We start from the raw sequence: 27942 nt of genomic DNA, 5'->3' as shown, positions 1-27942 counted from the left end.
TCTGCTAAAACAGAATGCTGAACAAAACTTTTTAGCATAACCAAAGTCTGAGTTTGTAATAAATTCAAGCACTGTTTTGATATTTATTTGATTTCCCATGCAGTTCATGAACTATGTTTTACAAGGGAATGACAGATCCAATTAAATAATTTGTGTGCTTTTGGAACACTACACTCTTTCTCGATTGTAGTTAGTTCTAGTATGTTTGAAAAATTATTCACATCGTCAAGAGTTCTTGGAATTAAATTGCATTTTTGGAATAATCTCTTGATCGTTATGGAAGGGAACACAGGAGCATGATATAAGGGCTATGAGTAAACACATGTTCCCTACAACAACAGATTTTTTTCCTAATGGAAGATTCTTAAATACAATGCCTCCTGATTCATCTGGAAAGAAGGAATTGATAAAAGTCCAGTTATTCTTCCAATTCAAAAGCAGTCCTGATCAACAGTCTTAGCAACAAAGATCTGGGGGGGGGGGGGGGGACATGCTTGTAGACCAATGGTTCTCAACCTGTGGTTCCCCAGGTGGTTTACCAGCTGTTAGGATTTCTTGGAGTTGAAGGCCAAAAACATCTGGGGACCCATAGGTTGAGAACCACTGGTCTACAAGCAGTGATTCTTCGCATACTGAAGAGGTAAACGACATGTTTTCTATGATTTCTTTCACTTTTCAGGTTTGCTATTGTGATTTCTAATGAAAAGCACCTCTTCAAAAATCATGAGTGTTGAGGAGAGGCCTCCTCAACCTTTTCCTGTCCTATGATCTCTTCACTACAAGTTCTCCACCCTCTTGATGTGATCCTGAGCAACGACTATGAATGGTTCCATGGAGCCATGAGTCTATTCCAGATTTTAGTCCAAAAAGGTGATCTGCTGTGTTGAACATATAGAGTTCAGCATCTTAGAGAATTCATATGAAATACAGACAAACACCTGGATCGGATTCACTGCCAGCCAACACCTGGTAGAAAGGAGTAATATTCTATTAGATCAGACAAACCGGTGCTGCAAACAGCAGAGGTATGTCTACTCCCTCCTGCCTCCAGAACACATGCCAATGGATCTAGGGCACCTTCCATTCAAGAACCTTGAATGGTGACTCCCCTGAAGAGAAAGCTCTACCCCTAAAGACTCAGATCTTGGAAAAGTTATTGTTTGGATTGCAAGACCTGGGAAGGAGCCAGACTGGCTGGAGAATTTTATGAGCTGTACTCCAAAAATGATTTTTGTATCATTCCTTTTACACGAGAGGCCCTTATTCCCCATAGCCTGCTCACCAGTGTGGGAGATAACAGGGTCATAGGCTTCAGACTTTAAGGTTTCCAATTATAGAAGAATGGTCATGGCCAGGGAGGGGAATATAAGGCTTTAAGTGACATTGTTGGTGCAAAAAATGAATGAGAAACCATCTAAGGTCTTGTAATTCTAGCTGAGCCAGCTGAGGCTAGATCTGCTTTGCCTCAAGTGCATCCTAGCAGCCCCATGATTTCTTCTGTGCAGTCTGCATGGGACAAATCTTCCAGATATTTTCCATCTACCAGAGAAAAGACACCAAGATATAATCTCTTTCTCTTGTAGCAAGGAAAACAGTTAGCAGGGGAACCATTATGAAGAAAAAAAGTGCAGTGGAAAATGTTTAAATACTTAACCACACTGTTGTTGCTGTTTTGAAGAGTACAGTTTGTTCAAACAACATTAGAAATAAAGTCACAGGACCCTCTGTGGCCTGTAATTTGGTCCGAAGACATTATCCATTTGTCTTAAGCATATATTATCTATATACAGAATCAACAACCAATGCAGGATAATATTACACAATAACAGATTCTTTCTTTTGAAATACACAATGACATTTTGCACTTACTAATACATAAAATAAAATTAGATAGTAAATGGACACACACACAGAAAATTTTTTCCAGAGAATTTCCTTTTAGAATATGAATGGAATCAAGGCTTTTCTTGATCTTGGGTAACTGCTGAATGTCCTAACATAGTACCTGAAAGAAAAGGGATACAATATAAAAATACAAATAGTCCATATTACATCATATAATTGTATGAATGTTTTAAGAAAACTTAATATCGGGTTTTTTTTAATTAAGCATATTTCTGATCTCCATTTTTCTTTGAAAGGATATTCAAAAATGAGTTAGGACCAGAAACCATTCAAATTACATGAACGGATGGTGAATATTAGGAGAACATCACATTAGAGATCACACTAAACCATGAGTAAGAAGGATTAACTGAGGTCTAATGTAGCTTCCTTTAACCTGATGTCTTCCAGATGTATTGAACCATAATTTCTTGCTGTCTAATATGAAACAGAAATCACAGCTTTAACAGAAGTAGGTTTGGAAACTATGATTTGGTGTGCTGTATGAAATAATGAGTCATAATTAAAAGCAGCCCTTCATCTCAGAAGGTTGCTGCAGTAGAGATAGGAGTGAATTTAAGAAGTTAAACTGAGTGCAGAGAAGACAAAACAAATACAGATAAGCAGCTCTAAAATACATGGGAAGTCTAGATAAACTCTTATATTTCTCAGTTGTAGACGAGCCCTGGTTTTATCTCTGGCTAAACTGGAATGTACATTAGCAGGCTAATAAGCAAGTACCTCTAAATCTGTTTCCCTTAACTCAGTGTTCCTCCAAATAGTTTTGGGCTTGTTTTGTCTACATCCACAAGCCTTCACCCTTGACTATGTTACCTGAGACAGATGGGAGTTGTAGTCCAAATTATCCACACATTCCATTCCCAGCCTGCGGCAAGGCAGAGTCTACAGCAGTAGTTCCCAACCTTTGGTCCTCCAAGTGTTTTGGACTTCAGTTCCCACAATTCCTAACAGCTGGTAAGCTGCTTGGGATTTCTGGGAGTTGAGTTCCAAGTCATCCGGAGAACCAAAAGTTGGGAATCACTGGTCTACAGAATCCTGCAGGGCAAAAACTGATTCTACCCAGTTGGACTGTTGCCTTCCCTTCCCTGTCACCACTGCCAGATGGGTCCAGAGCTTTGGGAAAGCTCCTAGCTGTTTGTGGGCATCCCATGACATCAGGAGAGATGTCCATGTGACCAGGAATGGCCAGGAACTCTCCTGGAGCTCTACAGCTGTCCGTAGGGATGGCAACATTGGCCCAATCAATTCCCTTTGATTGCACTGATGACAGCAGGGAAACGAGGATGAAAGCAAGAGACCAATGTGGACAGTGAACCATTCTGCATTGGTTGCCATTGTGCTGTCCACACTGTGCCTGAAGTGCAGGGCTTTGTTTAAACTCCAGAATATCCCCCAACTTTCATTAACCTTATTTAACTTTACTTAGCTGCATCGGTTGCCATTCATCTTCCGGTCCCAATTCAAGGTGCAGATTATCACCTACAAACCCCTAAACGGTTTGGGATGCACCTACCTTCATCACTGCATCTCCTACCATAAACCTGCATGATCTCTCTGATCCTCTGGGGAGGCCCTCCTTTCACCCCCACCTTTATCACAAGTACGACTTGTGGGGACGAGGGAGAGAGCCTTCTCCACTGTGGCCCCTCGGCTTTGGAACTCGCTACCTAGTGAGATTAGGCAAGCCCCTACTCTGGCAGCTTTTAAGAAAGACCTAAAAACTTGGCTCTTCCGATGTGCCTTTTGCGAGTGAACATACATTCCATATTTTGTCTGTTCCAAGGACAGTTTCCATCCTCATGATGCACTTTCCCCGCGCCCTTAATGAGGATCTAACCCCATTGTCCGTTTCTTTTGAGCTCCTCCCTCAGAAATACATTCTCCCACTACTTATCTCATCCAGGGTTTTATCAATTTTATCCTAGTGCATTTGGCCCACCCACTGTGTTCTATTTCTCTATCGTGTTATTTTGCAACTGTTTATTTTATTTTGTTATTTCATGTATTTTATTTTGATGTTGTTTTTGCTTCTTTTTATTTTATTTTGCTGTACTGTAATTTTGGCCTCGGCCTCATGTTAGCCGCCCCGAGTCCCCTTCGGGGAGATGATGGTGGGGTATGAATAAAGTTTATTATTAAGTTTATTATTATTAATGAATTACTTTTCGTTTGGTGCTGGCAATACATCCTACGTAGACCAGCCCTTGACTAGTAACTGAACTGTGGTGTTGGAGGAAAATTCTGAGAGTGCCTTGGACCGCAAAAAGATCCAACCAGTCCATACTTCAGGAAATAAAGCCTGACTGCTGACTGGAGGGAAGGATATTAGAGGCAAAGATGAAGCACTTTGGCCACATAATGAGAAGACAGGAAATCTGATGGGGGGAAAGGAAGGAAAAAGGAAGAGGGGCCAACCAAGGCCACGATGGATGGATGGCATCCTTGAAGTGATTGGCTTAACCTTGATGGAACTGGAGGTGTTGACTGCGGACAGGGAGCTCTGGTGTGCGCTGGTCCATGAGGTCCATGAGGTCATGAAGAGTCAGAAGTGACTGAACGAATAAACAACAACAATGTTTTGTGCTAAAGGCAAGAAATGATTTTATGAATTAGAGGAGCAGCAATTTCAACAGAACAACCCCTTTCCCAGTGCTAAGTTTGCATTCCAAATATCTGACTGGGAAATAATTAAAGGATGTATATCCTCACAGTTGCTTCACATTTTCCACTTTTGAAACAGTAATTAACTTTTTAAAAGTGTCACGAAAGTTTACTCACTCCCATTTGTTGTGGCATAGAGCAGTCATTATACCAGCAGTTCCCAAGTTACAAACATCCAACTTACATACAAGTCTTAGCAAAAATGGGGGCAAGGCAACAGGAAGTGAGAAATCTACTCCCAAGAAGGGAAATTCACTCTTGAAAGAATGATCATGGGAAAGTGGTGTCTCCACTAAAGTTTTATTGCCAATCCTTGTTTCCACAACAAGCCTAAATTTTCAAAATGTCACAGGGACAGAAAATGAGGTGAAATCTTCTGAACTGAGGCACAGACAGCAAAACAAACATTACAGGGGTTTTAATCCTTACCTGTGCAATCCAAACAGAAAAAAATAATTTTAAAAAATTACCAGAGTTACAGTTTACAAATATGCCTGTTCCAACTTACATACAAATTCAACTTAAGAATAAACCTATAGAACCTATCTTGTTTGTAATCTGGGGACTGCTTTTATAGTTTCTTTCAAGATACAGGCATACCTTGGTTAACAAAGCCTCAGACAAGAAGTTCATTTTACAAATCCTTTTGAAGCTTCAGACCCATTTTCCTCTTTGTCTAGCTAGATGTATTTTTTTTAAATCAAGACTGACTTTGGTAGGATGGTGAAGAAACAGTCTTTCTTAACTGATGTTTGCCTGCAATGCCTGTACTTTGTTAACTGAAGTATACCTGTAATGTGAAGAAATTTGAAATTTTTCTCCTTGTAATACAATATGTGACAAATAATTCATCCATTTACTGTATATTCAGATCTTGATGCCAAAGGAACCAAATAATGAATGCTGAATCAGTTCTAAGTAATAACTGGCATCCTAGGCAGGCAGTATGTAAACAATAAAAGACAGAAATCATTGAAATACCTGTGGTGGTGGTAAGCACGTGGCCCAATGCAGCAGAGTGTAAAAAGGGCAAAGGCAAAGGCAGGTAGCGACCAGGTTGCTACAGCATAGCCAAACCATTCTAGTATCTCACCAAAAAAATTTGCTCCTGATATGTATGCAAAGAGTCCTCCTGTATAAAAGATAGTTATTATGAACACATTTGAATAGTAAAAGCTGGTTTTTAAGTTTATCAGTTGCACATACAAGGTAAGGTAAAGGTTTCCCCTGACATTAAGTTCAGTTGTGTCCGACTCTGAGGGTTGGTGCTCATCTCCATTTCTAAGCCAAAGAACCGGCATTGTCCATATACACCTCCAAGGTCATGTGGCCAGCATGACTGCATGGAGTGCCGTTACCTTCCCGCCGGAGCGGTACATATTGATCTATTAACTTTGCATGTTTTCGAACTGTTATGTTGGCAGAAGCTGATGCTAACAGTAGGAGCTCATGCCACTCCCTGGATTTGAACCTGCAACCTTTCAGTAAGCAAGTTCAGCAGCCCAGTGGTTTAACCCACTCATGGGTAATTAATGACTGGAGCAAGGAAAGCACCATACTATATGTTTCAGGTTGTAATAGTTCCTGAAACAATGAGTTGCTGCTGGACCATGTATTCCCACAGAGTAAGAGGCTGCTTCAACTCCTCTGAACAATAAGCCAAAATCATGGTTTATCTCTGGGATGTTTGGAGAAGAAGAATATACCTTGTGGAATTTTGTATGTGAGCTCTCCAGGTTTCCTTAGCTGGCGCAGAATGTGATCACTGTGGATATTGATTCCTATGCCAAACAGAAACAACAAGAAACCTAGAAAAAGAAAAGGAAGTGTGTATGCTTTGGGTGGCTTCTTGCTTTAAAACTTACGTTTAAACAGTTAATTTTGTTAACCCCAATTAAAATATCCCGGCCACATTCATCAGGCAGGCTGCCCTTGGCCTCTCAGGAAGACACAAATGAGGCACTGTACCTCATCCAGAGAAAGAACAGTAACAAGTTGCTGCTCCCTCATTCACCTCTGGGATAAGACATAGTCTGGATCTATCCTATGATGAAAAAAAGTTGCTATTGTTTTCCTCTTTCTTCTTCTTTTAAAATGTGTTGGTTAGATTGAATGTTGTGCTCAGGTGCTAACTTATCATTCAGTATCTTTCCAGGGCATAAGGAGAATTTAGGAACTTTGTGTGAGAAATACCATCCATCACAGCCACATATGAAGTGTAGCGGCATTGCTCTACAGAGGTAAATAATAGACAGTGGAAACCCCATAATGGAGTGTGTGCCTACTGTAGTCCTGTCTGGATTTTCAATCCACAGATGATTATTGCGTTCATGTCACCATAAATGTGCCATTGGCAGGGATTTCAGAAGGAGCTTTCTTGGTACTGCTCCCAAACTTAGAAACTGTATATGTCACATGAGGCCAAGATTGCATTTTTAACTGGACATGTTTGTAATTGAGAAGTTTTGGTATTCTGAGTATAGCTTTTGTTGCGATGATTATATTGTATTCTTAGCCACCTTAGGCACAATTTGCAAATAAATAAACACTTGAACAAAACCTGGATGCCTAACTGAACTTGTGCACAAAAAGAAGCTGTGGCACCAATGTTCAAGCTTTTCCATTTCGAATCAGAAACACAACTGAATGTAAATAAAAACATATATATGCATGTAATGTATGGGTCTTGAGATACAAGAGGGAGCAAGCAAAGTTGAGAAGTTATGAGCAACTTAAACATACAAACACAACACCAACATGAACACAATCTAAACAACTGGTTGTATTATTAAAACATGATTAATTATGTCTCCCTACTAAATATGATAATAATAATAATAATTATTATTATTAAATATGAATAAATATGTGTGGACATATGTGGGTATGCACCTTCAAGTCATCTGTAGACTTATGGTGACCATAAGAATTTCTTGGGGTCTTCTTATGCAAGTAATACTCAATAGAAATTGATTTACTATTTTTTGCCTCTGAAATATAGCCTACAGCACTTGGTATTCACTGGTGATCTCCCAGCCAAGTACTAACCAGGGCTAATGCTGCTTAGCTTCCAAAATTAGATATGATGTGGCCCACTAAATAATAATAAAATATAGGAAATATATCTCCATTCACCTATGGAAACCTACTGAGGGTGGTTCCAGACAACCCTTTATCCCAGGATCATTCACATTTTAAAAACACGGATGATCCTGGGGGCCTGTCTACACCCACCCCAGAAAGCGCATGCTTTCTGGGGTGGGTGTCCAGATGTTCTGCTGGGACTAGCCTGGCAGAAAATCGGGGGACCTTCCTCCCTCTCCCAAAGCCTCCAAACCCCTCAGAAAAGTAAAGAAAACTTACCCAGCCTCCAGTAAAGCCTTGCAGCACCTCTCCTGGTGCGTAGATATTACACACAGGAGAGAGGGGGAGGGAGAAGAAAATCATTCCTTCACCCTCCCCTCCCTCTCCTGGCATGTAATTTCTACATGCTGGAAGAGCTGCTGCAAACTATACTGGAGTCCAGGCAAGTTTTCTTTACTTTTCAAATTGGTTTGGTGGCTGTGGGGGGGGGGGGTATTGCCACAGTTTTCTGGACTACTTTAGAAATAGTGGGTTTATCCTGTGCCGTCTGGATGCGCCCTGAGTGCCCTTCAGCAAGTCAGACTTACTCATTTCAATAGGAAGGCATCTGCAATGACAAATCTATTCAGAATATATCCTATGAAAAATCTTAGGAGAGGGTTGATGTAAGTCAGCTGGAAGGCACATAACATATATAGTACATTCTAGTTTCTTCTGGATATATTCTAGCTTGGAGCATATCAGGTTTAGAGTATCCAGAGTTACGAATATTTGTTTAGCAAACAGTTCATAAACAGAAGTAGACTCCTTGTGTTCTGTGGGTTTAATCACACCGCTGCTTTCAGGATCTATTTTCCCCTTGTCTTCAGTTATCACCTCAAGGCAGCTATCAGTCGAGTTGTCTTGAAGTAACTCATACTTATTATAACATATATAGTATTTGTTTTAGCTCCTGTATGGAAAGATAGCAAGTCTTTTTGGAATAAAAAAGAAGGGAAGGAAGATAGCAATTTGTAAGCCTATTTCACGTTCCTCTTCCTCAGTTATACTGATGGAATACAACACTTAAACTTTAGGTATACGTGACCGTGACTGTAACTACAGAATGAAGCTTAAGAATATAAAATAAATTGTGTCATTCAGGAAGCATCAGGCCTTCATTTGACTTTGAGTCCATTCCTAGAGCATCTTTTGTACTGGAGTGTTATCAGGGTGGGTGAGGACAAAGGTAACACTGAAGAAATGCAGAAGCTGCCTCCTAAATAACAACTCATTGAAATGGAAATAACTCCCTCTAATGGTTGGATTTTACCAATACATTTTATCTTTTACATGTGTTTTTACATATTTTATTTTAGTACTTGCTGTACAGACCATGCATTGTTGTGGCCAAGCTTACCTCTCTCTTTCTCTCCTTACTTTCTCTCCTTCCCTCTCTCCCCCTTTCTTTCCTTCTTTCCTTCCTTTTCCTTCTTTCTTTCTTTTCCTCCTTTGTTCCTTCTCTATTTCATTCTTTCCTTTCTTCCATACAGTCCTATATCTCAGAATATCAAGATAGAAAATCCCACAATATCTGCTTTGAGCGGAGTTATCTGAGTCCACACTCAAATAGACCTTGACATTTGGAAGTTACTTGGATTTATAGTTCACCTGCAATCAAAGAGCAGTCTGAACTCAGATATGGGGTGGGAGTGGGGCCTGTGAGTCCTTCACTCTCCCTCCCCATGTGCTGCCTTTTTACACCATTTTCGGCGCTCTGTGTGTGTATGTGTGTACCCACTGATGTGTGCGTGTCCTTGTGTGTGTGTATACCCACTCACATCTCTCTCACATTCTCTCTTTATATATCTTCCATATTTATTTATTTATTTTATTTATTTATTTGCTTCATTTTTATACCGCATTTTTCAGCCCTTAACAGGCGACTCAATGCGGTTTTATATCTTTTTGAGGGAGGTTTGAAAGAGAGCAGACTGAAAAGTCTTCTCTCTCTCTCTCTTCCTCCTCCTCCTTCCCCTTGACTTTTTGAGGCCCAGTTGGTGCTCCAGGGTAAGCTCCGTTCTTTATGGAGCAGAACATGCTTGTTGGGAAGGGCAAAAGCAAACTGGTGAAGGAATGGGTGCTGAAGAGGAATGGTTGGCGATGGCTTTGTTTGTGCGCATGCGCTGTGTTGTTGTGTACTTTTTAAGGATTTTAAAGTTCTTTTGCTGGGATCTTTTGGGTTTTTTATCGTTGGTCACACCTTGGGTTGTGAGGCATTTTGTGGCCAAATTTGTTGTCATTTGGTCCAGTGGTTTTGTTGTTTTTAGGGTCCTCACGACAAACAGACCATTTTAATATAAGATGTTTCAGGATAAACAAAAATTTGGGGGCATCATAAAAGTGAAGCAATTTTACAAAATGTTCTTTCCTTTTGTTATTCAAATTGCTGTTTTATAGCCTTGACATTTAGACAGATGTTGTGGTGGGCCCTTTGTGATTACACACTTTTAGCAGAGCTCAAAATGGCTAGAAGCTTGACATCATGGAACTATAACTACCTGATGTAAATCTGAGGCTGTTGCACCAGTCATCAGGGTATTCAGCACAGTAAATCATGTAGTAACCTTGAAGGAAGCCATTATAGGTACAGAACAGCATACCGAAATACAGCGTCTTCAGTGGGAAAGGCCTTCCTCTTGTAAGGAATGAATAAATGAATGTCCTGAGGTAAAGGAAGACACATATACATAGAAACAATGTCAAACATCTGGCAATACCAACTGTTACAGTCATTCTGTAATAACATTATAACAATGCAGCATAATGAGAAGAACATTGTAGCGGTTCCAGTTACATCAGATGCCATTTGGAAGCCCTGTTTTCATTTCAGGCAGATCACAATGACCTTGCAATGATTTCATGTTATTTAAGGATTAGCATTTATTATAGACTTTACCCCACTTCAACTTCATTTCTGCTAATGAGATAAGCACAGGATGAAGAGGTGTTTTGTGATGTAAGCATTTCCAATCAGCATGCATCAACTATCAATAGTAAAGGGAGCTAACAGGAGTTAGTGGGACAGATTTCACAGCAGGAATGGCTTAGTGGGAAGCTTTGCCCTGAAATGGCAAAACTCGTGCGCCAACTGCGCCCGTACCTTGGGAAGTCTGACTTGGCCATGGTAGTCCACGCTCTGGTTACATCCCGTTTAGACTACTGCAACGCTCTCTACGTGGGGTTGCCTTTGAAGACGGCTCGGAAGCTTCAATTAGTCCAACGTTCGGCAGCCATGATACTAACAGGAGCGGAGCGCAGGGAGCATACCACTCCTCTGCTGCGCCAGCTCCACTGGCTTCCGATCCGCTACCAGGCTCAATTCAAAGTGCTGGCGTTGGCCTTTAAAGCCCTAAACGGTTCTGGCCCAAGTTACCTATCCGAACGTATCTCTGCCTATCAGCCTGCCAGGACCCTAAGATCTTCTGGGGAGGTCCTGCTCTCTATCCCGCCTGCTTCACAGGTGCGGCTGGTGGGGACGAGAGACAGGGCCTTTTCTGTGGTGGCCCCTCGGCTATGGAACGCCCTTCCCATGGAGGTAAGATCAGCTCCCTCGCTCATGGTGTTTCGTAGAAGATTAAAAACTTGGATGTTCGAACAGGCCTTTGATTAATCAGTGCAATGAATGTGACGATCACAGGAATTGAAATACGGACGATGAATTTTGAATCATGAGTCTAGTTATGAGACGCATTTGGTTGTTGCTGTTGTGTAATACTGTGTATTGTGCTCTTTTGTTTTGAATTGTAGATTGTTAACTGTTTTTATCCTGTTGTAAACCGCGTTGAGTCGCCGGCTAGGCTGAGAAACGGCGGTATACAAATAAAGTAAATAAATAAATAAATAAAGAAATAAATAAATGTCTCCTGAGCTTGGAATATAATGTTTCAGAAACCGATGCTTATTTGCAAAGACATTCTATGTAACCAGGTTATACACAGCAGTCTCAACCTGACATCTTCTAGAAATAATGGATCACAACTCTCATAACACGATATCCAGCCCAACACATACAGTACATAGTTTGTCAAATTGGGCTGTAAATAATGAACCATTCCTTAACACTGAGCTCTTGTCTTAAATGGAAGAGTTGCGATCTGTGTCAGGATGAATAATTAAAGATCTTTATTTGGGGTACAGGCAGCAAGACAAACACCACAGAGGTGTTAACTTTTTTCTGTGCTATCCAAAGCTAGCTCTCTCTCTCTCTCTCTCTCTGTATATATATATATATATGGGGGCTGTGGTGGCACAGCAGGTTAAACTATTGAGCTGCTGAACTTGCTGGCCAGAAGGTTGGCGGTTCGAATCCGTGGGACAGGTTGAGCTCCCGCTGTTAGCCCCAACTTCTGCCAAACATTTTGAAAACATGAGAATGTGAGTAGATCAATAGGTATTGCCTCGGAGAGAAGGCAAACAGTGCTCCTTGCAGTCATGCCGGCTACATGACTTAGGAGGTGTCACAGACAACACAGGCTCTTTAGATTTGAAATGGAGATGAGCACCACCCCCAAAGCTGGAGATAAGCACCACCCCACAGAGCCGGAGTTGAAGGAGAAGCCTTTACCTTCATCTGTGTATCTGTATTTCATTGTTTCGAGGCATTGAATGTTTGCCATGTGTCTGTATATGCTGGAATCCACCCTGAGTCCCCTCAGGGAGATAGGACAGAGTACAACTAAGGTGTTGTTGTTGTTATATGACTGGAGTTAACACTTACCTGTTCCGACTTACATAGGAATTCAACTTAAGAACAAACCTACAGAATCTATCTTGTTCATAACTTGGGTATGTCTGTAACATATTTAAAATTAGGAAGTAAAAAATAGGCCATTATCAAGCTAAAGGACAGATAAAAAGAGATTGCTTAAACATGATGGCACCAATAACTGTTTCAAGTGTGCAATTTTACACACTTTCAAGTGTGCGGAGTTGATGGAACTGTAGAAATATTAGCATATTCAAAAGCTGCAAAACATAACAATTTATGCAACAGAGGAGGAACACTAGGTTTAAGAAAGGAAAAAAAACTTGGCAGTCTTTCAAAAAGAAAGCCAGTCAATTCCCAGGCCAAACAGAACAGGATCTCTGCCAAAACAACATTAACTCAGTAGACATCCAAATAAAGAACAAATGATTTCGTAGAACTAAATGATTGAAAGATTATAGGAACTATCCACTATCACAGAGCTTCATGTAAATCTCACCAGAGCATTTTGGGCACCCCAGTTCTTGGAGGATTGAGTATTTCCAAGAAACTAGCAATTGCGTTGGTTTGTTTTCTTGTCAAAGTAAGTTCGGGGGGGGGGGGGGGGGCATTACTGGCATATCAAAAAATGTGCTTTGGCGTCTGGAATGAATATATGTGATTTCCTAATATATGGATCACAATTGGGCCTCCTTTAGCAGTAAGGTCTCCACATTTCACAGGTCATCTCCAGGCAGGTAACAAAGTTGCACATTCTCCAGTTTGGCAGGTTCACATCCAGGCAAATGGAAATATACAGCTCAACTAGTAAAGCAACAGCTTTGGTTGGTTTCTAGAACATATAAAGATTCTCCAGGAATCTACACAATTTTTTATTTTGCTTCCTCTTTCTCATTTTTGCAGTTGTTGCGGTGTAAAAGCTCTCTCATACCCCCCCCCCCCCCCACCCATTCTGCTTTGCATCCATCTTCTGGATAGAAGCAAGTGAATTCATTATCTCATCTCTCTATGTGAAAGTGAAAGAATAATTTCCTCAGTTTCACCTTGATCTTGAAATAGTCATTTTCATTAAGATTTCTATCATGAGACGTCCCACGGGCAGGAGGAAAGTGGGGGAAAGCATCCTTAATAGTGGTGATGCAATCTACCCCTGGTGGCACAGTGGGTTAAACTGCTGAGCTGCTAAACTTGCTGACCAAAAGGTCAGCAGTTTGTATCCAGGGAGTGGGGTGAGCTCCCACTGTTAGCCCCAGCTTCTGCTAACCTAGCAGTTCAAAAACATGCAAATGTGAGTAGATAAATAGGTATACCATGTTGACAGGGAGGTAATGGCCCTCTATGCAGTTATGCTGGTCACATGACCTTGGAGGCATCTATGGGCAATGCTGGCTCTTCAGCTTAGAATTGAACATGAGCACCACCCCCCGGAGTCAGACACGACCACACTTAATGTCCAGGGGAAACCTTTACTTTTAATCTACCCTGGCAAGACCCATCTTTGGGGATTGCCAACCTTCCCACGACATTTCCCCACTTTCCTCAGCTTCCTTCCGCTGTCTTCTATCAGAAGTCGGGGGAACAACCCACTCCTGAAAACAGACTTTTCTCTCCATCTTCTCATGCTGGTGAGGCAGATTTCAATTCAGAACCACCAAAAGTGGCTGTGTGTTTTGGGAAGACCTACGTTAGCCTTTGTTACACCAGCGCATAAAGATGGTGAGAAAATTAGAGAAATTTAGGGTTGGATAAGGTCTTTAATTTCCAAATTAAGATTCTATCGCTGTGTTTGAATGACAAATGATGAGTAACTGGTTTCAGTACATAATGACATTATGAAGGGCTGTCCCAAGTCATTCAATTTTGGCTTGGAAACTCATGGCATGGGACAGTCTTGGACTGGCCCCTTGCTTCGATCCCTTGTAGTGGTTGATAATGCAAAAAGTTCACTTTCACTCACAGAGCCCCCCCCCCCCCCCCCAAGTTCCTATTGAGCTACAACAATTCCTACAATCCCACAACTACCACTGCAGTAAAAGGAAAGGAATTATCCCAGGCTTAACCTGGCTCTGCACTAGATCCTTATAAAACAGCTGCTCTTCTTAATTCTAGGCATGGATTTTGGCTTCAAAGAGCTGCCTTTACTGTTTTGATTCAGTGTTCATGTTGCCTTTTCCAAGACTATAAACACTCCCAATGTTCATTTATAGGACACTATTTCCAGAATGAAGGATATTTCCAGAATGAAGGATATTTCCAAGTAATTGTGGAGAGAAATGGGCTTCTCCACAATTTGGACTTGTAAGGCTGTGAACTTTTTTATATGGTGTTAGGCTATAAAAGTATAGCCTTAGTTGACAGATGTAGCTCTGCCATAAAATTTCATTTGGCAGAAGTGCTTTCAACTGAAAACAGCACACAATGATTCACAAATTTAAAATAATTAAACCTAATTAATGCAGTGTATGTACCTATTTGTGCAAACAATGTTCTCATGAAGAAGGGCTAAGCAGTACAAAGTGTTCTGGGATATTGAATACTTACCTGTCTATTGTTTACTTAAACTTTAATTTACCCTCAGTGATAAGTATTGCTACATCCTTTTGTGGTCTTTTTTTAAAACTATGCATATTCATACTGAAGTTTAATTTGCTGTTTGTACAGAGATCAATGAATCCTTGCAGATGGATGGTGTAACGATGGACTCACTGGATAAACCTCCTTTTCCCCAACTGTCTAAATAACCAGTTAATCACAGGGCTCTCTGGATCATTATCCAAAAAATCGGGTGCCCTGACAAATTTGTGAACATCCTGCGGTTCCTCCATGATGACATGATGGCAACAGTCTTGGACAGCAATGGCTCCCAAAGTGACCCATTTAAAGTGGAATTGGGTGTCAAACAGGGATGTGTTATTGCCTCAACTCTATTCTCCATCTTCATCGCTATGATACTTCATCTTGTTGATGGGAAACTTCCCACTGGAGTAGAAATCATCTATCAGACAGATGGCAAGCTATTTAACCTCAGCAGATTGAAGCCAAAACCAAGGGTGTTGTTGTTCATTCGTTCAGTCGTCTCCGACTCTTCGTGACCTCATGGACCAGCCCACGCCAGAGCTCCCTGTCGGCCGTTACCACCCTCAGCTCTCTCAAGGTCAGTCCAGTCACTTCAAGGATGCCATCCATCCATCTTGCCCTTGGTCGGCCCCTCTTCCTTTTGCCTTCCACTTTCCCCAGCATAATTGTCTTCTCTAGGCTTTCCTGTCTCCTCATGATGTGGCCAAAGTACTTCAACTTTGTCTCTAGTATCTTTCCCTCCAGTGAGCAGTCGGGCTTTATTTCCTGGAGGATGGACTGGTTGGATCTTCTCGCAGTCCAAGGCACTCTCAGAACTTTCCTCCAGCACCACAGTTCAAAAGCATCTATCTTCCTTCGCTCAGCCTTCCCTAAGGTCCAGCTCTCACATCCGTAGGTGACTACAGGGAATACCATGGCTTTGACTAGGCCAGCAAATATGGAAAACACAAGAATGGCCATCAGACTGGAAAAAATCAACTTATATCCCCATACCAAAAAAGGGAAATGCAAAAGACTGCTCCAACTTCCGTACAGTGGCCCTTATTTCTCATGCCAGTAAGGTAATGCTCAAGATCCTGCAAGGAAGACTCCAGCAATACATGGAGCGAGAGTTGCCAGATGTTCAAGCTGGGTTTAGAAAAGGCAGAGGAACGAGAGACCAAATTGCCAATATCCGCTGGATAATGGAGAAAAGCAGGGAGTTTCAGAAAAACATCTACTTCTGCTTCATTGACTATTCTAAAGCCTTTGACTGTGTGGATCATAATAAATTGTGGCAAGTTCTTAGTGGGATGGGCATCCCAAGCCACCTTGTCTCTCTCCTGAGGAATCTGTACAAGGACCAAGTAGCAACAGTCAGAACTGACCACGGAACAACAGACTGGTTCAAGATTGGGAAAGGCGTACGGCAAGGCTGCATCCTCTCACCCAACCTTTTTAACTTGTATGCAGAACACATCATGCGATGTGCGGGGCTGGATGAATGCAAAGCTGGGGTGAAAATTGCTGGAAGAAACATTAACAACCTCAGATATGCAGATGACACCACTCTGATGGCCGAAAGTGAGGAGGAGCTGAGGAACCTTCTAATCAAGGTGAAAGAAGAAAGCGCAAAAGCCGGGTTGCAGCTAAACGTCAAAAAAACCAAGATTATGGCAACAAGAATGATTGACAACTGGGAAATAGAGGGAGAAACCGTGGAGGCCGTGACAGACTTTGTATTTCTAGGTGCAAAGATTACTGCAGATGCAGACTGTGGCCAGGAAAACCAAGGGTACAACAACATATGTTACAGAACTCCAATATGCTGATGATAACATCGTCTGTGCATATTCAGAAGAAGACCTATAAGCCACTCTAAACACCTTTGCAGAAGCATACAAGAAGCTCGACCCTCATTGAACATTGAGAAAACCGAAGTGTTCTTCCAGTAGACACCAGCCAATCATTCTGCAATGCCAGAAATACAGCTTGATGGTGTAACATTAAAAAATGTTGACCATTTCCATTACCTTCACAGCAACCTCTCCACAAAAGTCAACATTGACACTGAAATACAACACCACCTGAGCTTTGTGAGTGCAGCATTTTTCTGAATGAGGCATAGAGTGTTTGTGGACCGGGGCATCCATAGGGAGACCAAGGTTCTTGTTTATAAAGCTATTGTCCTCCCAACCCTGCTATACGCCTGTGAAACGTAAACTGTCTACAGACGTCACACTCAACACCTGGAACAATTCCATCAGCGTTGCCTCTGAAAAATCCTGCTAATCTCTTGGGAAGATAGGTGGACAAATGTCAGTGTGTTGGAAGAAGCAAAGACTACCAGCATTGAAGTGATTCTCCTATGCCATCAACTCCGCTGGACTGGCCTCGTTGTCCTACTGCCCGATCACTGTCTCTATACTGTTCTACACTCCTAACTAAAGAATGAGAAACATAATGTTGGTGGACAGGAAAAGAGATTTAAAGGTGGGCTTAAAGCCAACCTTAAAAACTGTGGTGTAGATACCAAGAACTGGGAAGCCATGGCCCTTGAGCACTCTCACTGGAGGTCAGCTGTGATCAGCAGTGCTGCAGTATTCAAAGAAGCACAAATGGAGTGTGAAAGGGAGAAAAGTGCCAAAAGGAAGGTGTGTCAAGCCAACCCTGACCGGGACCGCCTTCCACCTGGAAACCAGTGTCCTCACTGAGGAAGAACATGCGGGTCAAGAATAGAGCTCCACAGTCCCCTACAGATCCACCACCAAGACACTACACTTGGAGGACCATCATCCTCAGGCTACGAGGGATTGCCTAAGTAAATGCAAAGAAGGATCCCTGCCACCCAAAATTACAGACTAAAATCACTATATGATAGATAGCTAAGATAGGATTTGAGGCTACATTGTATTTTTGGCCTCGATCTTTGGCAATTTTCTGCCGCAGAACAAGTATTTACATCCCATTTCTCTTCCAAATAAGAGCAATAATAGCTGGACACAGCAGGCTGCCTAGAATGATAATAAATTTTCTGTTTCAGCCTATCCAGCCAGTTTTTCCAGATGCTTCCCTTCTGTCTAGTAAACCAAGTACAGTACAATTTTGTTAATGAACTATTCTAATCTAACAGATTCTGCACATTAATAGCCAAACAAAGAACTGCAGCCCTACATGTCATCTGAAAATGAGATATGGAGAGACAAAAAGCATTTAGAAGATTTTTATTTCCATTAGCAAACCATGCCGATACAAGCGGAGGAGTGTAAAAGTTTAGAATCAACATTTCACAGAAACAGAAAGGAAAAGGCTGCTGCTGGTTCTTAGAATTCCCCTTCCAGCTAGTTCAGTGCCTTGTGGAAAGTTCAGATCTTGAGATAGTTGGTCTGTAGATTAGATAATATAAATTACAGTGCACCAAGATGGACTGCGGTAACAAGTGTCCCCCCCCCCCCCCCCAAAGCATAGAATGCCATCTGTAAACAAAATCCTGGAATCTATCCAATTGGGAAACTGATATGTTTTGTGGCAGCATCTCTCCTCAAGTTAACCTGTGGGCTGTGGACCACCAGTGGGCCATGAGGACAAAAATCTGGTCCATGAACCTCCTTCCACTTTATTTTATTTCATTTCTGCTCCTTTCATGCTGCCTGCCACTCCTTCCTTGTTGCTGACCATGGCATATGTTCTGTATCAGAAACTAGAGCTGGTGTGGTCTATCCAATGCAATTTTCTGAATCAGCACTCCAAACAGAATCTAAAGCTGGCCAAAAACTGATTTGTAACCCTTTTGGTACTAATGTTGGAGAGTGGTCTCTGGTCAAAGTGGTCCCTGGTCAAAGTGTTCCCTGGTTGGGAACCACTGGTGTAGGAGCTAGATTCAAACAATCAAGATTTTGGGTTGCTGTAACCTTTCTGGGCTGTATGCCTATGTTCCAGAAGCATTCTCTCCTGATGTACATAAAGAGCAACACTCAATAAACAGAGGAATTCCAGAAAAGAATCCATCAGGGCCAGCTAATACCTCCCAACAAATGATTCAATGATTCCCTCAGGCAGCGGGCAGCCAGGCTTTGAAGCTACCAGGATATTCAATGCTAATCAAGCTGGCCAATTGCAACATTCCCACTTGCCTCAAGCCGACAAGAGTTCTTTCTCCCACCCTGAGCATTCCACACTTGCCTAGTTCCCAACAGACCTCCCAACTTCTGAGGATGCCTGCCATAAATGTGGGTGAAACATCACTAGAGAATGCTTCTAGAACAGGCCATACAGCCCGGAAAACGCACAGCAACCCAGTGATTCCAGCCATGAAAGCTTCTAACAACACAGTCAAGGTATTCCTCACAGACAGGTGAAAAACAGTTGGGGAGCTAAGACAGAAAATGAAATTTCATTTTGCCTAATTTCAAAAGCACTGATCATGTTTATCAGGTGATTGGAAATCCCAAGAACAAACCTAATTTTTCTTCAACAGAGAAATTTCCAAAGATTTTCTACTTCAAAAGGGTTTTCATCCTTTTTATCAGCTGAGTATTCACCAGGCATGGGCAAACTTTGGCCCTCCAGGTATTTCAGACTTCAACTTGCACAATTCCTAATAGCCGACAGGCTGTTAGGAATTGTGGGAATTGAAGTCCAAAACACCTGGAGGGCCGGTTTGCCCTGTCTGGTTTACAGCAAGATGGGGCCTACCAAACCTCCCATCAGAGGGAATTCATAAACTGGGATGTCTTTAATAATTGTGCTATTTCCAAATAAACCGATATACAAGCAAACGAATACACTTACAGCAGGCAACATCTCTAAAAATCCTAAATGAAAACTCCAGGAAAGGCCTTTGTACTTCAAGATGCTTCTTATTCAGTGAACTAAACTTTTTTGTGTGTCAGGAGTGACTTGAGAAACTCCAAGTCGCTTCTGATTTGAGAGAATTGGCCATCTGCAAGGACGTTGCCCAGGGATCACTCAGATGTTTTGATGTTTTACCATCCTTGTGGGAGGCTTCTCTCATCTCACCGCATGGGGAGCTGGAGCTGACAGAGGGAGCTCATCCACACTCTCCCCCTGATCTGCCAGTCTTCAGTCCTGCCAGCACAAGGGTTTAACCCACTGTGCCACCGGGGGTTCCTAGTGACCTAAACTGACCTTTTCTGATTTCCCATTTATAGTTACAATGGAAAATAATAGCTTAAGTATTTCCCTGCCTTCCCCAAACAATCTCTCAGTAACATCTAGTTTTGAAGACTTGGGCAGTAAAGGTTATTTTGTCAAATCCCTGACTGACACCAAGTGACATTTTGTGTAAAAATAGTCCTTAATAGTAACTGGCACCCCAAACTCACAACACCATCCTGTACTGAAGAAACCCAATTAGAAAATGTAGTAAAAATACTACAGAAAGTTCATGCTGTAAACCCGCAAATGTAGTTTTTATCTTGCTGTTCATATTAAGCAATAAATCAAACAAGTACATGATGTTTTCATCCATTTACAAACTGGTGTTGGGAGCCAAGTTTCAGGCAATTATGAGAGGATTTGAAGGGCAGAGGAAGTACCAAACGCTTCCAAAGAGCACATCAGAAACACCAACGTACCATTTTTCTCCCTCAAAGTACACTCAGGAGAGAATAGACATAATATAAAATTTTACCGCCAATTCCATCTTCGAGTATAGAGAGAATATGTATTTGATGATAGCAAAAAAGCCTCACGTTTTCTAGCTAAATAAAAAGCCTGGGGAATAATGGTTGTTCTTTGGCATGCACACTTTAGAAATTAGATTTTATATGGGTCTACAGCAGTGTTTCTCAACCTGGGGGTCGGGACCCCTGGGGGGGGATCACAAGGGGGTGTCAAAGGGGTCACCATAGGCCACCAGAAAACATATATTTCTGATAGTCTTAGGAAACCCTTTAGCAGAGAGGGCTGAAGATCTCTCCGCCTGTCCTTCTCTTCCTTTTTGGAAACAGACAGCGCGAATCCTCCAACCAAAAGCCCTCCTCTGCTGTAATTAGCCAGGTTCTCAGCCAAGGGGAGGGATGTTTCTGAGACTCCAAGTGGGGAGGGGAGAGCAAGTGGGGAGGGGAGAGCAGGTGTGCTCGTTGCATGGTAGTGTGGTGAGCATGTGCAGGCAAGGGTGAGTGTGTGAAGTTGGAGGGAGGCTCATGCCAGTGAGTCCCTTCTAGGCATGGTGGTTCTGTGTGGGAAGTTTGGCCCAATTCTATCGTTGGTGAGGTTCAAAATGTTCTTTGATTGTAGGTTAACTATGAATCCCAGCTACTACAACTCCCAAATGTCAAGGTCTATTTTCCCCAAACTCCATCAGTGTTCATATTTGGGCATATTGAATATTTGTGCTAAGTTTGGTCCAGATCCATCATTGTTTGAGTCCACAGTGCTCTCTGGATGTAGGTGAACTACAACTCCAAAACTCAAGGACAATGCCCACCAAATCGTTCCAGCATTTTCTGTTGATCATGGGAGTTCTGTGTGCCAAGTTTGATTCAATTCTATCGTTAGTAGAGTTCAGGATGCTCTTTGATTGTAAATTAACTATAAATCCCAGCAACTACAACTCCCAAATGATAAAATCAATCCCCCCCATCCCACCAGTATTCAAATTTGGTGTATCAGGTATTTGTGCCAAATTTGGTCCAGTGAATGAAAATACATCCTGCATATTAGATATTTACACTACAATTCATAACAGTAGGAAAATTACAGTTACGAAGTAGCAACAATAATAATTTTATGTTGGGGGTCACCACAACATGAGGAACTGTATTAAGGAGTCTCAACATTAGAAAGGTTGAGAAACACTGGTCTACAAAGTAATTTAGCATTGGAAAATCAACTGATGCTGGTCATATTTTTTATATAACAAATGTATTTGGCCCCTACAGCTTGGATGAACTTCAGTAGAAAACAGAACAAAACAATCCAGATGAATTATAAGTCCTTATTCAACAAGTCTAAGGTTTAACTTGTTGTTCTCGTGTGCTTTCTGGTCATTTCCACCTCATAGGTGTTTCTTGGCAAGATATGTTCAGAAGGAGTTTGCCATTACTTTTCTCTGAGGCTGAGAGAATGTGACTTGCCCATGATCACCCAGTGGTTTCCATGGTCAAACGGGGATTCAGAATCTTCGCCTGATGCTCAAACCACAATATGAGCCAAGATTTTGCAACTACAACAAAAGTATTCCAATTTAGTAAATAAGTAAAACTTTATTTCTATCCTGCCCTATCTCCCCATAGTTCAAAGTGTATTTCCAATATATATATATATAGTTCAAAGTGTAACATTGGGATCCCCTGGAGGGATCTTATTCACAAGATCACCATAACTCCAAGGTGAAGTGACAGAATGTAACAACACAAGAACTATTCAAAATTACTCCTTCAGAATTAGAAGCGTTTACTCTTGTGAATTGCTGCTGAGAGACTGAGTAGGTGCATGCTGAAACCCAACTCATCCTCCACAACCCAAATATATGCCAGTTCTGTTAATTTCTATGGAACTTAATGTAGGCATGTGACATTTAGATTGTTGCTAGTCAGGAAGAGAGATGCTTTTGAACTGTGGTGTTCGAGAAAAGTTCTGAGAGGGCGTTGGACTGCAAGAAGATCCAACCAGTCCATACTTCAGGAAATAAAGCCCGACTGCTCATTGAAGGGAAGGATATTAGAGACAAAGTTGAAGTACTTTGGCCACATCATGAAGAGACAGGAAAGCTTGGAGAAGACAATGATGCTGGGGAAAATGGAAGGAAAAAGGAAGAGGGGCCGACCAAGGGCAAGATAGATGGAAGGCATCCTTGAAGTGACTGGCTTGACTCTGAAAGAGCTGGGGGTGGTGACGGCTGACAGGGAGCTCTGGCGTGGGCTGGTCCATGAGGTCACAAAGAGTCGGAAATGACTGAACGAATGAACAACAAAGTCAAGGTATGGCTTAGCTGTGGAATTTTAGAAGATGATACCCAACCTTGAGCTCCTGGTGGCGCAGCGGATTAAACCACTGAGGTGCTGAACTTGTTGACCAAAAGGTTGGTGGTTCAAATCTGAGAAGAGAGGTGACCTTCCACTGTTAGCCCCAGCTCCTGCCAACCTAGCAGTTAGAAAACATGCAAATGTGAGTAGATCAATAGGTACCACTTCGACAGAAAGGTAACAGTGCTCCATGCAGTCGTGCATATGACCTTGGAGGCGTCTACAGACAACTCCGGCTCTTCGGCTTAGAAATGGAGATGAGTACCATCCCCAGAATCAGACACAAGGGGAAACCTTTAACTTATCTGATCTTATGTTGTTACATATTGTCACATGTGAGCATTAAATCAGACAGTAATGCAAAATCTTCCATTTTTGACTTTCACAAATGGCACACAAAATGCAAGCAAGCCTCAAACACATTTTTGTCAGTCAGGAAATTTAAAGGTTTCATTTCAAATGTTACCTTTTGAAATGAAACCTTTACATTTCCTGACTGCACCCGAAAGGGTTAAAACTAAAAGGAAGGGAAAGGCTTCTGGTGCCACCTAGTGTCTCTGACTCCTTTCAATTCCAGTATGATTCAGGTGTACTAAACTGCCTGTTATCACAAGAGCGCTACAAAATGACATTAACAATTTCCTTTTACAATTACATATAGTAAAAGTGAATTTGTAAAAAAAAATATTTTAGCCTTCCTCTTTGTAAAAGTATAACTTGCCCAAGGCCACCCAGTTGGTTTTTGTGGCTAGGTGGGGAATTTACCTCTTAGTCTGTCACACTCCTAGTCGAACACTCAACACTACTACACAGGCTCTCACCTCTAGTTATAGGGTGAGTATTTATTTATTTATTTAAATTATAATTATATTTATATAATTATAAATATATTATTAATTTATAATTAAATTATAAATTAAATTATAATTTATTTATTTAAATTAATTAAATATTTTAATTAATAAATGAATTAAATTAATCAAGTGTCCCTTATTTGAAAAGAAAGCTGGTTTCAACCAGCCTTTGCTGTGATCCAGCATGTTTCTTAAATTCTCTACAATATTTTTCAGAGTTGCTTAGGAAGGAGAAATTTATTTAACTATTGCTTTACTATATTCATATCCCACCTTTCTCAACTCCAAGGGGGACTCAAGGCAGCTTACAGATAGGCAACCATTCAATGCCTTAACACAATGTACAATTAAAATAAACATTTAAATTAAATTAAGATCAAAATTAAAATACATTAAAGCATTTTTAAAACATTACAGTCACTCTAAAATCACACTATCTGCAATCATAATCCAGGGCATTCTGGTAGCCATTGCACATAATTCTAATTTGTCTATTCCACTACAGGTCTTCTCCAAAGGCTTGATCCCAGAGCCACATTTTCACTCTCTTTCTGAAGGTCAGGAGGGAGGGGGCTGATCTAACATCACTGGGGAGGGGATGCCAGAGTCGAGGGGCCACCACTGAGAAGGCCTTTTCTTCCGTTCCCACCAGTCGTGCCTGCGAAGGGGGTGGGACCGAGAGTAGGGCCTTCCTGGACAATCTTAATCTCCGAGACGGTACATAGGAGGAGATACGTTTGGACAGGTAAGTTGGTTTCAAGCCATTCTAAACCAGGGTATATATCTTGAGAGGTTACATCACAGAAATCTATTTTTCCCCATGAGATGTATCCAGTTCTGGACTTCTTTTTCCACACATGTAGGGGATCCAGCATAAGAGGGGATTCTAGCTCTCATCCATTAGTTGGTGGGAAATGCTTTTATGATTATCATGAGTAGGATTTTGACCTAGCACTTCTGCCATGGACGCTTCTCTTTGACTATCAGCTAGATCAGTCATGGGAAAACATCAATCCTCCAGGTACTTGAGCTTCAATTCACAGAAATCCCAGCCAGTTTACTGGCTGTTAGGAATTGTGGGAGTTGAAGTCCAAAACATCTGGAGAGCCAAAGTTTGCCAATGCCTGAGCTGGATTAATTTTTAGGACGTGGTATAGCAGTGATTCCTGTGGGTAGAAAATACTAAATACAATGCAATCATATTTCAGTGAAATATCCCTTGCTATTCTTCAGGAAAATTGCCATCTGACAGACCAGTTTGTTCCCACTGCTATTATGTGTGTCATATATCTGACAAAATAAGGAAAAATCTGCCAGAATGACTGAACCAGACTACAACCTTCTAAAAGTTAGCTGCTTTATTATTTAGAAAATCCCAAAATGTATTATGTGGTCTTAAATGTGGGGAAAACAAAAAAGGAATGTTTTGCGTATGAAAAGTAGAATATAATTGCTATGACTACATGCAAGTCAGGTTGTAATTCCCCGTCTAATAGAAAACATCACAACAGTTTGTAACACATATGTACAACACGTAAAATGACAAGAAAACAAAGACTTGGGTAAACTTTTGATCGTAAAAGGAAGAAGAAACAGAAACTAAGGTAAAGGTAAAGATTTCCCCTGACATTAAGTCTAGTCATGTCTGACTCTGGGGGGTGATGCTCATCTCCATTTCTAAGCTGAAGAGCCAGCGTTGTCCATAGGTGTCTCCAAGGTCATGTGGTCGGCATGACTGAATGGAGCGGTGTTACCTTGCTGCCAAAGTGGTACCTACTGATCTACTCACATTTGCATGTTTTCGAACTGCTAGAGTAGCAGAAGCTGGGGCTAACAGCGGGAGCACACCCCACTCCTCGGATTTTAATAGCTGACCTTTAAATCAGCAAGTTCACCAGCTCTGCGATTTAACCCATTGCACCACCACTATTGCCTACAAGGTAATGTGGCTGGCATGACTGCATGGAGCGGTGTTACCTTCCTGCCGAAGTGGTACCTATTGATCTACTCACATTTGCATGTTTTCGAATTGCTAGGTTTCTAGAAGCTGGGGCTAACAGCGGGAACTCACCCCACTCCCTAGATTAGAATCCTCAACCATTCAGTCGCTGACCTTTAAATCAGCAAGTTCAGCAGCTCTGCGATTTAACCCACTGTGCCACCACTACAAAAAAAAATCCCAACTGACTTGACAAGTATGCTGTTTTGGGGATTTGGGGGGGGGGGGGTTGGTGCACCGTTCCTGGAGGCACTGCAATACCAGGTCGATACATGGAGTGGATGGAGCAAGGCTCTATTCCATCTCCCAGGCCCAAAATCCATTTAATATATAGTCCTCAAATAGAGGATGTATCAGATATTAAACTGATAAATTTCGGCTTTTGAAATTCAAGGTCACACTTACGTCTTCCCTATTGCAAACGGACACTAGGTGGGTGTAAGAGATTCTTGAATCCATTTTGCATATCTGAAAAATAAGACTGTAAGTGTGGGATATGGAATAAAACTCTGAACACCACAATTTAAGAAGGATGCTGACATGGTGGAATGTGTCCAAAGGCTCTAGAAACGATGTCCTAGGAGAAACAGTTGAGAGATCTGGCTATTTTAGAAAACTGAGTGGTGATACAACAAAAAATATGTAAGCATCTGGATGGATCTCAGAGGAAAGATGGAGCAAGTTTTTTTCTGCTGCTTCAGAAAAAAGGGTTCCAAAGCAATGCATTTAAATTACAGAAGAAGAAGTTTCTACGCCACTTAAAAAAACCCCCACATCTTATTCTACTGTGGGAGGTGGTAGGCTCTTCTTCACTGATGGCTTTAAACTGAGATGGGATGTCAAAACAGCTTTAAAATTATGGGTCATGAATCAAACCCCTGAATTTTTGCAAAATAGTTTTGATGCCTAGGTTAAACAATGGTGAAAATGTGTACAAATTGATGGTGACTATGTTGAACACTAGTTTTGTGTAGAGGATAATTCGGGCTATGATCTGTAGCAACTTCTGCTGTTATATGTTCATTTATCATGTTTATATGACACAGGAGGCAAAACCTTTTGATCCACCCTCGTGTATATGTGTGTATACATGCACACATGCACACACACATATATTTGGCTGGAGCTACACTTTAAAAATGTATGTGTTCTGACTTACATACAAATTCAACTTCAGAACAAAGCTACAGAATCTATCTTTGTCTGTAACTTGGGGACTGCCTGTAATCTCCTTGGAGCAATGAGCTGCTGAACAGATCACAGTTCTATCATCAAAAAATGAAAATTTAGTAATTTTTGAGTTTAACTTTGTATCTCTTCCTACAATGACCCAATTTTGCTGAATTTGTCCTTGAAATCACATTATTATTTCACTCAGTTTGAAGAGTCTTCCAATCCTATCTTTGGTTTCAATCATAAGAAGCCAAACACAATTGTCACCTCTTTATACCACAAAATGCTTTTGGCTTCATAATCTAAAACAAATAAAAGAATAATTGTTAGGAATATTCTTGTCAACTGAGAAGTGGTGATAATTAGATTTAAACTCCTTTTAATGCCCTTTTTAATGAAATCACATTTAATATGACATTTACAGAGAGCAGTTACAAGTACAGAAAGAATTCACATGTTGCTGCTCTTTGAAAGCCAGTTTTACTTGATGCTGTGCAAGTATACCTGACACAACAACTTCTTTGTTGTGTCTCCATGCTAAGAGATCCTGGGACAAAATGAGACATGTAGAAATTTCTTCTGGAGGCCTCTACTCCAGCTGTTCTTGGTTCTCAGTGTTTAGGCTCCTAGATGCTTTGAACTTCACTTTCCAGAAACATCTGCTCATGTATGTTTAATGGCCATGGATTCTAGGAATTGGAGTCACAAATATTTACAGCAATGTTCCCCAAACTCTAGTCTTCTGGGATCCCTGATCATTGGCCATGGAAACTGATGTTTCTGAGAGCTGAAGTCCAAAACATCTGGAGGACTGGAGTTTGGGGAGCAATGATCAAAGACTGAGAACCACTGTACTAGTCTGCTCCCAAGAACTACAGTTCCTGAAGCAACCTACATGATTGTCTACCCCAGAGTTTCTCAAATGGTGCTGTTTTGGACTTCAGCTCTCACAATTCCTAACAGCTGTTAAAC

The 27942-nt window shown here is 41.4% G+C and overlaps 1 protein-coding gene and 1 pseudogene across 1 annotated transcript in view; both read right to left on the bottom strand.

Annotated features, from left to right (window-relative positions):
• Positions 1-484: 484 nt before the first annotated feature.
• Positions 485-27942, bottom strand: part of SRD5A2 (steroid 5 alpha-reductase 2) — a 34910-nt gene continuing 7452 nt past the window's right edge. Inside the window, exons 2-5 of the mRNA XM_060753944.2 lie at positions 10191-10354; positions 6273-6374; positions 5548-5698; positions 485-2005 (exon numbers count right to left, since the gene is read on the bottom strand). Coding sequence (XP_060609927.2) covers positions 1939-2005; positions 5548-5698; positions 6273-6374; positions 10191-10354 — 484 coding nt within the window. The 3' untranslated portion in view covers positions 485-1938. The remainder of the gene's footprint in view (positions 2006-5547; positions 5699-6272; positions 6375-10190; positions 10355-27942) is intronic.
• Positions 26025-26191, bottom strand: LOC132762215 (U2 spliceosomal RNA; annotated as a pseudogene).

The sequence above is a fragment of the Anolis sagrei genome, chromosome 1, assembly GCF_037176765.1.
Source record: "Anolis sagrei isolate rAnoSag1 chromosome 1, rAnoSag1.mat, whole genome shotgun sequence".
Lineage (NCBI taxonomy): Eukaryota > Metazoa > Chordata > Lepidosauria > Squamata > Dactyloidae > Anolis > Anolis sagrei.
This window is presented reverse-complemented; position numbering and strand designations above follow the sequence as displayed.